Here is a 12,621-nt window from a genome sequence, read left to right on the forward strand (position 1 = left end):
GCTCGGTGGCAAGCGAGCCTCTATTGTCGTTGCAGAAGCAAACCCGCCTCAATACGACAAATAGAAGCACATGTTTGTGATTCAAACGCAACCGACTGTTGTTCAATTCTGATACACATAGTTGGGTAGAGAGAACAGGGTGTGAAATGTTGCCAAAGCAGATTCGATAGATACGGGGAATTGACTGATATCTAATCGTTATTAGCTGGTTATGGAACAACTTCTCGCAAGGGCAGCTGTTGTATAATTGGTAATACGTCCGTGTACTAAATGGAATAGTGTGGGTTCAAGTCCCACCGGCAGCCGAATCTTTTTTCGCAATATCTCTTAAAAACACCCTAAGATGGCAAACTTAACTATGTGTATCAAAATTAAACATCTTTTCCAATTAAAATCAATCCTCTCAAATGATTTTTCGTTTCCGAAAGCTTCCTTATATTAACGATAAAACTTGTAGTCCTACACCTCTGGGAGATGAGTATGGGTGGAAACACTTTAATAAACTGACCGGCTTTAGTACATTTGGGATGCTCCCGAAGAAGCTTTATAAAAAAGCAATCCTATTTACGAAGGAACTAATTTGAAATCAGGATAAAACATGGGTCAAAATGGCCACTTGCAAGAGCTAAGATCTGGCTCCTGGGATCTGTAGAAACACTAGCTTTCGTTATTTTACACGGATTGCTTTCAAGAGCTTAACAATATAAATTTCATGTATACACCGAAACATGACGCTGGTAACTGTTTATTCATGATTAAGCGGGAAATTATGAATGCCAAATATGTTACAAAATCGTGATAATCAAAATCTTTGTAATATCATAACTTTCTTTTACAACATGTTCAGTTTCGTGACATGTACCGTTCTCTACCATATTCGCATTTCCAAAAGCCTCTAAATTAATTCCTATTCCATATCTAGTTAAGCCTCTAGAACGACGCTGCCGAAGGGAATAAAAGCCATACAGAGTGAAGCACAACTATTTAGCGTAGGGCATCCGTGCCCCAGAAGCCCTACTGACCTACGAGGGAAAAATCTGCCCGTCATATTTACGACGCGCAAACGGCAAAGACCGACAACAAGCAAAATAACGTGGCGTAGCGACAACTCACTTTCTGGATGGTGGTGGCGGTGGTGGTGGTTGGTTCGTGGGAGGTTTTTCATTATCAATGACATCCGCCTCAAATCGGACATGATAGCCGAGACGGGCCAAATTAAGCAATCTACGGGAAAGAGAGAGAGAGATACAAAAAAGGACACCGGATTAGTGTGGTTGGTCTGGTATGGTAGCTCTATTTTATTAGGGGGAGGTATTCGGGGAGCCACAGGGCTTAATTGATAGGTAATTGTGTCAGCGATTTGGTATGGGTATGGGTTTTCGTAATTGGACAAATGCAGTGTAATTGAATTCTGATGAATCCGTATTAGTCTTTAATTTAACTAGACTATTTAATAAATTACATCAAATGGTAGTCTTTTTGTTAAACAGCAACTTTCGCACAACACATGGCTTCAAGAAAAGTGCACAAGAGAGTCATTGGTCAGAATCAGACAACACGAAGCCCGGCAATCCAATTAGTCCCCAAAGGTAGTCGTAGAAGGAGCAGATTGTGAGACGATTTTCACACCAAATGAAAAAAAAAACAAAAATCGAATAATGAATTCTGTGACAGTGTCATTCTTGACACGAGGAGTAGCAATCAAAATAATGTTGCTGTCAAGGAGTTGTCTAATTTTTCACTCTTGTCATGTCAAAGCCGTGAAATAAATTACAATGAAGTGGAATAGAACTGAATTCATGATCGAATGAAATTTGTTACTATCAAATCGAACGATGCTAATCAGACAAAAGCGTACCTACAGCCAACACTTTTTGGAGAGATGTTGCAGCCATTTATGACACCTTAACACATATACGAGGAAGGCATACAGAATTGTACAAAACAACATTGGAAGCTAAAAATAAAATACGACTTTGCCTCACGTGACCAACGATAGTAGAAATGGAGTAACTTTGTTGCCACTATTCGAAGAAAACTTGGTCAGCACTTAGAGGGCTTCAGCGGTTTTCGAGCCTGTTTGGTGGTTGTTGTGCTCAGTCTATTCAGCTTTAGCTTACCTACCATGAGCGTGTTTATATAAGACTTCTTTGCGAGGAATTTTGCGGTTTAGGAGAGATTTAACTGCACGTGTTTTACACACAGAAGAGCTGAGCGTAGTGCTGTTGAAATTAGTAAAATTTATGTTGCCTTCGCGACAGGGCTAGCTTATTATATGCTCTTCCGGCGTGAGGTCATATTGAGTATTTGATTCCGAATTAAACCAATGTGGGTTGAATGAAACATTGTTTGCGAAATTACTGCCGTCAAATGAGGTATCTTGCATTTATTTTATATTTGCTCGGAATAAGGCCTGAGTGGCCTGTGCAATACAAAAAAGTCGTATCCATTCGGCTCAGTTCATGGCACGTAGCCAACCACGCAGTCTACGAGGGATCGTGCACCTCGCCTTCTCGTTCCCATCGGATCGGTGCCCGGCCCACCGCAGTCATCCGATTTTCACGGTGTGAACGATGGATGGTTCTCCCAGCAGCTCATGCAACTCGTAGTTCATTCGCCTTCTTCACGTACCGACCGCCATCTTACGGTACGGTACGCAGCACTTTCCTTTCGAATACTTCCAGTGCATGTTGGTCCTCCACGATCATCGTCTAGGTCTCGTGTCCGTAGAGGCGTACTGGTCTAATAAGCGTTTTGTCAGTTTGGCGGCGAACTCTATTCAATCGGAGCGTTTTGCGGAGTCCAAAGTACGTACGATTTCCTGCCATGATGCGTCTACGAATTTCTCTGCTGGTATTGTTATCGGAGGTCACCAGTGAGCCCAAGTACAAGAATTCTTCAACCACCTCGATTTCGTCACCACCAGTACAAACTCGTTTTGGGTGGCTTACGTTGTTCTCTCTTGAGCCTCTTCCTATCATGTACTTCATCTTCGACGTGTTGATGACTGGTCCAATCCGTTTAACTTCGCTTTTCGGTCTGATGTAGGCTTCCTCCATCATCTCAAAGTTACGTGCCATGATATCAATGTCGTCGGCGAAACCAAAAAAACTGGACGGACTTCGTGAAAATCGTACCACTCGTGTCAATCCCTGCCCTTCGTATTACTTCCTCCAAAACGATGTTGAATAACAGGCACGAAAGACCATCACCTTGCCGTAACCTTCTGCGCGTTTTGAAGGGACTCGAGAATGCTCCTGAAACTCGAACTACGCACATCACCCGATCCATCGTAGCCTTGATCAACCGTGTCAGTTTATCCGGAAAACCGTGTTCGTGCATTGGCTGCCATAGCTGGTCCCGATCGAATACCTCTCCGGCCATCTTCAAGAGACGCTGCGCCTAGCTGCTCTTCCGTTGGGAATGCCACTTCCAGCTGCTGCGCGTATTCTTGGGCTAGTTTACCGTCTTGTAGCCGCCCAATGTTAAGCCGCGGCGTCCGACTTCGACGTGTGTTGTACACCGTCGAGAGTTTTGAGCGTAGGCATACTGCAACGAGGTAGTGGTCGGATTCAATATTCGCACTGCGGTAAGTGCGGACGTTCGTGATGTCGGAGAAGAATTTACCGTCGATTAGAACGTGGTCGATTTGGTTTTCCGTTTCTTGGTTAGGTGATCTCCATGTGGCCTTGTGGATATTTTTGCGGGGAAAGAAGGTGCTTCGGACTACTATTCCGCGGCAGGCTGCGAAGTTTATGCATCGTTGGCCGTTGTCATTCGATACGGACTATCCGGACCGATGACCGGTCTATACATTTCCTCCCTTCCTACCTGCGCGTTCATGTCACCGATGACGATTTTGACGTCCCGCAGTGGGCGTCCATCGTATGTCTGCTCCAGCTGTGCGTAGAACGCTTCATTCTCGTCGTCGGGTCTCCCTTCGTGTGGGCAGTGCACGTTTATGATGCTATAGTTGAAGAAACGGCCTTTAATCCTCAGCTTGCACATCCTTGCGTTGATTGGCTGCCACTCAATCACACGATGGCGCATCTTTCCCAGCACTATGAAGCCGGTTCCCAGCTCGTTGGTGGTGCCATAGCTTTGGTAGAAGGTAGCCGCTTTTCCACACTGTCTGTCCTGTCCAGCAAATCTCCTGCAACGCCACGACGTCGAAGTTGCGAGGATGTCATTTATCTTAGATCATCCTGTCGCAACCTCCAAAACCTAGCGACTTGCAGTTCCATGTTCCAAGCTTCCTGTCGTGATCCTTTATTCGTCGCCTAGGTCTTTGCTGATTATATCGAGTCGTATTATCTTCTATGTCGTTCGTAATGGTTGTTTTTAAAGGCGGCTTATTGGGCCTGCGCAAACCTCCTGTCTCGTCGGAGGGCCGTCGTGTCAGGGCTGTTTAGCATCCCACCTAACACCAGGACTTGGGCTTGTGCGCTTTGAGCGGCACACGGTCGCTTTGGCGGAGCCTACTTGCGGATACATGCAGCTTTTTATAGAGGTTTAACAGGGCCCACTGTCAAACCCCACCACATCCTAGGCAGGGGCCACAACTCGCAGTTGGCCTGGGGAGGGATCGTCAAGCCCTTGGACATAGTCCCTGCTGCCCCTGAATAAATATGCGAATAAATATAAATATGTGCGCATTACTGATTGCGCCCTAACACTGGTTCTAAGCTTCGATGCATAGTACACGAGCTTCGTTCGCCAGTGACAGGCGTACGGGGCTCTTGATTTTCTGTCAACGCCAGTACTGTCTTGTTATAAGGGTATCTGACGTTTATCATCTTTCTCTTGCACGCGTACAGACGGGATGGGATTTGTTTTTATACGGAAACGCTTCCAAAACAAATCCTATCCGTTCCGTGCGCGTGCAAGAGAAAGATGATTAAACGTCAGATAACCTTATTGTTCGCTGGTTGAGTATTTGGTGCGCTAGATTCCAAAAGTTGTGGGCGAGGTATTGGTTCATTACGCGGTTTAATATGAACTATATCCCGACGATAGCAGGATCTACCGGCATTTACAAGGTACGATTGATCGTTCAACTTACAGTTAATAAGGGAAGATCCATAAAGTACGTCACGCAAAAATTGGCGATTTTCGACCCCCCCCCCCCCCCTCCCCCCCCCTTTTTTATTAAACCTCTAAAATTTTTATTAGTACCCGTAATGCTGGGTAGACACCTTTACGTAGTGTGTTACGGGGTAAGATCTACCACGGTTACATTGTCAGCTACAGGCAAATCCTGACCCAACGAATACCTTCCTCATTATCCAACTCCGTGGTACTTATGAGGGTGTCGCTAAGTCGGTGGCCTCTCGTTAAGTAAGTACTACATCAACACTTTCTTCCTCTCCCTATTTACGGTGAAGATGGGCGTGGCCAGGAGTAGTAATCCTCATGCTTTTGTTTTTTTTTGTTTAAGACTGGAATCAAGGACCACTCCCCTTTTTGATTTCTGATAGCATTCTAGATAAGGATCTCAAAAGTAAAACATGAGTATCACTAGTGTCCAATCTACGAATTACACCGTAACAACACAGATAGAAAAATTCACTGAAATTTACACTAAAAATCATGCACATAAATGGAACATCATTATTAGCGTAATTCCACGCGTGATATAGCCTAAATGTATACAATATTTAACGTGAATCATCAATATTGCTTGCAAGTTGTACGCAAACTTGTTAGGAAAAGAACCGTTTCAGCGTAGAATAGCGTAGATTTCCGCATCTCAAGTTTTACGCGCTGTTTACTTTTCACAATTTTTTTCTGTGAATGCTAATGCTAATGCTAAACCTCTAAAATTTTTATTGAGTCGTCACGCTACTCGGAATCACCCCCTCCCCCCTACGAGCGTGACGTACTTTGTGGATGGCCCCTAATATCTGGAGTCCAAGTTTTGTTTGTGTCCGGTTGTAGTTGTACATAGACTGGTGAACCCGTTTCTACGACAGGAAGAGCTCGAGTTTTCCTATCGTAATAGTATTTCATTCTTCTTCTGTTTTCCAGAATATCTTCCGGGACATTCGTTACCACTTTAGGACAATATTTTTCAGCGGCAGCTGGAACACCGCATCTTGTGTTACGGGAGAAGAGTCTGCTTGCAGGTCTGGTGCCGATTTTGTTTGGAATGTTTCTCCAATGGCCCAAATGGTGGTGTGGAGCCATTGTGGAATGCTGGAAATTCCATGTCTTAGCCATTTCCTTCATTTCGTAGTTGACGAAGCTTGTTCCGTTGTCTGATATGACCAATTGGGGAACTCCATGACGAGCGAAATGAATCTGGCAGGTCTTGACAAGGCAGCTAGCTGAGAGGTCCTTCAGAATATCAACCTCGATGAAGTCCGAATAATGGTCGACCATTACAAGGAAGTTTCTCCGTTTCCCTGCGTACTCAGTGAAAAAAACGTCCATCGACACAATCTGAAACGGATACACAGGAATTGAAGTAGTTTGCATAGGATGTTTTGCTTGGCTGCTGGAAAATTTAGCACAAACGGGGCATTCCTTGACCACATCTACTATCTGGGCACTCATTCCCGGCCAAAACAGATTTTCCCTTGCCAGTCTTAACGTTGATTCAATCCCGTTGTGGCTAGTATGCACCATATCTATCATGGATCGTTGAAGAATAGTTGAGATAACAATTAGATCGTTTCTGAACACCAGGCCATCTTGAGTTGAAATCTCGGTTCGTTACTTGAAATACATTTTCGCTTCTGCGGGAACACGCACGATTGATGTAGGCCAGCCATTGCAGATATACTCGATGATCTTCTGTAGAGCACGATCATCTCCAGTCGTTTCCTTGATGTTGCTCAAACAGTTGTCTGATACCTTCAAATAACTGCTTAGGCTCCAATCCTCCAGTTTACAAAAATCCTTAAAAATATTTCGCTTTTAAAATTCTTCCGATACGTTTGCATCGTCGTATGGTGCTCGAGAGATAGTATCTGCTTTTTCTGCAATATTCTCCTTGCCGGTTACGAATTGTATTTCCAAAACAATAACGCTGCAGATTCAACAACATGTGCTGCAGCCTTTTGGGTGCAGAGAGAAGTGGTTTTTAAAACATGTTGATCAATGGTTTGTGATCTGTTCTGATTATCGTTTTAGGGTTCCTGACAACCAACTGGTCAAACCTGGTGCAGGCAAACAGAATCGCCAGCAGCTCCTTCTCAATTTGAGCATAATTGCGCTCCGTTTTGGAAAGCGTTCTTGAAGCGTACCCGATTATGCCTTCTTGCTGAAACACCTAGGCCAAATGAACTTTCGTCGCATTCGTCGCTATTCTATAATGGCTGACGAACTTCGTCTTCGTAGTACCGTAGAGTTTTTGTGTCCGAGACCAAACTTTTCAGTCTTTTGAACTCCTCGTCCTGAATGTTACTCCAAACCCAAGGCTCCTTCTCGGATATCAGCTTCCTCAAATTGGTACAGTTTGCACTCAAGTTAGGTATGAATCGACTCAAGTAGGTGGTCATTCCAATAAAACGATGAAGTTCAACTCGATTAGATGGGACTGGGTAGTGTTTGATTGTGGCAATCTTCGACTCAGGTTTGCGGTCGGCCTTGATTTGAGGGTAGGCTGATGGATTTTTCGGAACGACGGACAAACTAAACGGCAGAACTGTCCGAGGAAGGATTCACATCCCTTATCGACTTATTCCAAACAAACACCGTTGTCTGATATCGGACAAACTACTTTTAAAGAAGAGATCAAATCCACCACCAAGTCGGGCAAACGCCTACTTTTGAAGAGGGGTTCACATCCACTGTTACCTTATTCTGGACAAACGCCTACTTCTAAAGAAGGAATCATATCCATCATTTTTTGCAAATTTGCTTATTTGATAGGCTCAGTGTATAATCCTTTACGGAGCCACAATTCTTGGTGATGTGTACAGTTGATATCATCTTAATATTATTAACAATTAGTAAAAGATGGACAAAGGCCAATTTCAGCTGCTTTTTCTGGTATTTGGCTTCAGGGACGGTGTGTCGTGTCGTCGTGCTTTAGGTATGATTTGACTGGGAGCATCTTTCGGATTGCTCTACGGAACAGAATAGCAGAGACAGAAGAAAAAGAACTTTTGGGAAAAAAGAGCATATCCACCATTGCCTTAATCTAGGAAAACGCTTGCTACGAAATATAGCACATCCACTATTGCCTTTATCCGGGCAAGTGCCTACTGTTAAAGAAGTGATCACATCCACCACATTAATCTTTGCTTTTCACGGGGCAAACCATAAATCCAATGGAGGGGGGGCAATTATCATTTCTTTATACCCGGCTAATTCCGGCTACGTAAGGATTATGCCTTTATAATATTAATGAGGTGTGTATTCTATATTCCGGTTTTTTTTCAGCAGCACTTAATCAAACAACTTATTTGGTGAACACAAAACAAAATTATGGAAAATGTCCGTTATGCCAAATGACCATCACCAAGTGATGTAAATGTAGCTTTATGTAAAAATTGAAAAAAAAAATGACTGTAATAACGCTTTTAAAAAATGATCATCATCCTTGACGCTGTTCACAATTATGCCAAATATACGTACATATTCCAAATCACCTTATGCCAAATGGTATTATGGCGAATGACCCACATCCAACATGGCCGAAGAAATTATAGCAAACCTGAAGTGGTCTCTTTCCGGGTACCTTCTTAGCTCCAGCTGATGGCATCTGGAATGAGGCCAACTGCTTACCGGCATGGCGTAACCGAATCGAATCTTGCGTGACCGAATCGCAGTGTTCTGCATCTAGACTCCAACCCTATCCCTCAGTGCGTCGACCAGATCACTAGTTTAGGTCACCTCATCAAAACCCTTACATTGGGTTCTTATCTGAGTCTCTCCTAAAAACTTTTTTACTGCTGCGAGACTTTAGTTGGCTACGCAAACCGTAGAAAGTCCTACTTGCAGCCGCAACACGTCTTTTCACCCCGCGGCTAACGTCATTATCACATGTAACGAGTGTTCCAAGATATATGAATTCGTCGACAGCCTCAAATCGCATTCCACCCATTTCCACCGCGGGACCAACACCATTTGAACTACCACGTACTCTGCCAACCATCAAGTACTTAGTGGTGGCATATTCTTTTAGTTTCCCGTTTAGAAGGCACGAAAGTCTCTTCCACTATTGTATGATCGACATATACAAAACCAAGGAGCATGTAAGACTTTTTGATGATGGTTTTTTTCTTTGCAAACCAGATCTTCGAATGCTATGAGAGGGCATCGTCCTGCTTCAATCCATCAAACATCAAGAAGGAATCGAATGTCTCACCACATATTCCAAAAATTGAGCACCCCACGAATAATCATTCAACTGACCACCGAGAGAATTTCAAAGAGAACAAATTGAACGAGGCACTCAAATATTTTTGTTTATGAACTTCTACCTAATTTGCATATGATGTATACGAAGCAATGGTAGAATGAGATTCCGATTACTAAACATGTATTATGCAAGGCAGAATGAGATGGGGTGTTAACATTCTCTAAAAAAATAGGTACACAGATTTTGAGTTTTTTTTTAACTAAGTTTCCACCATTAGCTTATTCTCGTCTGATTCGTTGATGATTCTTAATCGGTGTGCTTAAAAAGATTCCAAGCGGTTTCTCCAACAAAAGATATACTTGGTTGTAACAGGTCAGTAACAGTTCAAGAAGAAATTATTGCTAATTGAGCAATTGAAATTGTATTTAAATATATAAAGAGTGTAGTTCAGGTGAAAGAATATTTAGATCGAAAACCCTGAATAATCCACCTAGCGGTACCATGCCTTACTCGTGTATTATAAAATGTAACAAAAAAAGCACATAAGAGAGGTCAAAATTGCACTTTAGGGAGATAGATTCTGTTATTTCCATCAATTTACATTTGCGTTCATTTAAATGCATTGCACCAGTTTTTGAAAAAAAAAATCGATTTTGATTTTTTTTTTCTAGGGGTACGAGGGGTGGAGTCAATGTTCGTCAAACTGCTTGATCGTGTGTACGCTGCATAAGGCACATTCTTCGGGCAGTTCCACCAGAGCACTTATTTTCCAAACTCTATTTTTGACATTATTTACGTGTTTCTGTACCTGTTTCGTGTACCTTTCTATTAAATAAAGTATTTAAAAAAAAAACCTTATTGAGATGATCAATGAGTAGAATAACAAACAGTTTACAAAATATCGAGCTCTAGTAGGATGAGTGTCATGTATTGACCAGCTAGGAGGAACTTTAGGAAGAACTTTAGGAGAACCTCCAGTGGTCACTCAAGTCTATGTGTATGGCTCACGAGAAGGTCTTCACTGGCCATTCATATCAATAAGTAAGGGTCACGACAATAATGCCTAGTTCAGAGTGCGATAATAGATCAACGCAAAATGAACTCCCCCAAGAAATCATGACGTTTAAGCGGGTCGTAAATGAACGCAAAATGAACTTTTATTTGAGTAAATGCCGCGCTCAAGTGTCAAAATCCATTAACCGATTCAATACGGATGGGTCATATATGACCCAAGACGAAAATCAGCTGTCAAAAATCAGTTTTAAGAGATAGAGTTGCTTTCTTCAGCAAAAATGTTCAAAATTAACTGTTCCATCCAGGAAAAATATTGCCCAGGTCAGGTTATGATCACTAGGATGATCTAGAGCATCCAAACTTTCCTTGAATTCTAATTTTGATGCTTTAAGGAATCAACACCATTTTTTACCACATTCTGGTAAAATAATTGAAATTGAAATGCTTTATGATAACATCCCGCGCCTGCCCAGCGGTATAACAGATCTTTTCCAATATCTACGATACTCCAAACAGTTCTTGAACTCAGATCTTAATATTCAAATCGGTCAACAAAAAGATCTACGATGCCCCCACTATTTTTATGAGTTTTAACAGCTCCACGGTTCCTGATTACAGCATTACAGACACACCACAAAATTCGTTCGGCATCTACGGCACTCCAAACTAACCTTGAGTACAGATCCCAATATTCAAATCGATCAAAATGCAGATCTTCGATGTCCCCACTAGTTTTATGAGTTGGAATAGCTCCAGGAGGACTTCGTAACACCATTACAGATACACAACAGATTTTCTTCGACATCTACGGCACTCCAAACTATCCTTGAGTACAAATCTTAATATTCAAATTGATCAACATGCGGATCTTCGATGTCCCCACTAGTTTTATGATTTGGAATAGCTCCAGGAGGACCTCGTAACACCATTACAGACACACCACAGAATTCCTTCGACATCTACGGCACTCCAAACTATCCTTGAGTACAAATCTTAATATTCAAATTGATCAACATGCGGATCTTCGATGTCCCCACTAGTTTTATGAGTTGGAATAGCTCCAGAGTTCCTCATTACACCAATACAGACACACCACAGAATTCGTTCGACATCTACGACACTCCAAACTTCCCTTGAGCTCAGATCCTAATATTAAGATCGATTGATATTAAGATCTTCGATGTCCCACTAGTTTTATGATTTGGAATAGCTCCAGGATACCTCATAACACCATTACAGACACTCCACAGAATTCGTTTGACACCTACGACACTCCAAACTATCCTTGAGTGCAGATCCTAATATTCAAATCGATCAACATGCAGATCTTCGATGTCCCCACTAGTTTTATGAGTTGGAATAGTTCCAGGAGGACTTCGTAACACCATTACAGATACACCACAGAATTCGTTCGACATCTTCGACACTCCAAACTATCCTTGAGTACAGATCTTAATATTCAAATTGATCAACATGCGGATCTTCGATGTCCCCACTAGTTTTATGAGTTGGAATAGCTCCAGAATACCTCGTAACACCATTACAGACACTCCACAGAATTTGTTTGACATCTACGGCACTCCAAACTATCCTTGAGACTCGTCTTGTCTTATTGGCATTACATCCCCACACTGGGACAGAGCCGCCTCGAAGCTTAGTGTTCATTAAGCACTTCCACAGATATTAACTGCGAGGTTTCTAAGCCAGGTTACCATTTTTGCATTCGTATATCATGAGGCTATCACGATGATACTTTTATGCCCAGAGAAGTCGAGACAATTTCCAATCCAAAAATTGCCTAGACCGGCACCAGGAATCGAACCCAGCCACCCTCAGCATGGTCTTGCTTTGTAGCCGCGCGTCTTACCGCACGGCTAAGGATGGCCCTTGGTCCTTGAGTACAGATCCTAATATTCGAATCGATCAACATGCAGATCTTCGATGTTCCCACTAGTTTTATGAGTTGGAATAGCACCAGGATACCTCGTAACACCATTACAGACACTCCACAAAATTCGTTTGACACCTACGACACTTCAAACTATCCTTGAGCTCCGATCCTAATATTCAAATCGATCAACATGCAGATCTTCGATGTCCCCACTAGTTTTATGAGTTGGAATAGCACCAGGATACCTCCTAACACCAATACAGACACTCCACAGAATTCGTTTGACATCTACGACACTCCAAAGTATTCTTGAGTACAGATCCTAATATTCAAATCGATCAACATAAAGACATTCGATGACCCCACTAGTTTTATGAGTTGGAATAGCTCCACGGGATTTCGTTAC

At 42.6% G+C, this 12,621-nt stretch overlaps 1 protein-coding gene across 1 annotated transcript in view; it reads right to left on the reverse strand.

Annotated features, from left to right (window-relative positions):
* Positions 1–1,109: 1,109 nt before the first annotated feature.
* The window catches only part of LOC134207518 (uncharacterized), a 96,735-nt gene continuing 85,223 nt past the window's right edge, over positions 1,110–12,621 (reverse strand). The window contains exon 3 of the mRNA XM_062683223.1: positions 1,110–1,224. Within this exon, the coding sequence (XP_062539207.1) occupies positions 1,110–1,224 (115 nt within the window). The remainder of the gene's footprint in view (positions 1,225–12,621) is intronic.

This window comes from Armigeres subalbatus, chromosome 1, assembly GCF_024139115.2.
Source record: "Armigeres subalbatus isolate Guangzhou_Male chromosome 1, GZ_Asu_2, whole genome shotgun sequence".
Taxonomy (NCBI): Eukaryota; Metazoa; Arthropoda; class Insecta; order Diptera; family Culicidae; genus Armigeres; species Armigeres subalbatus.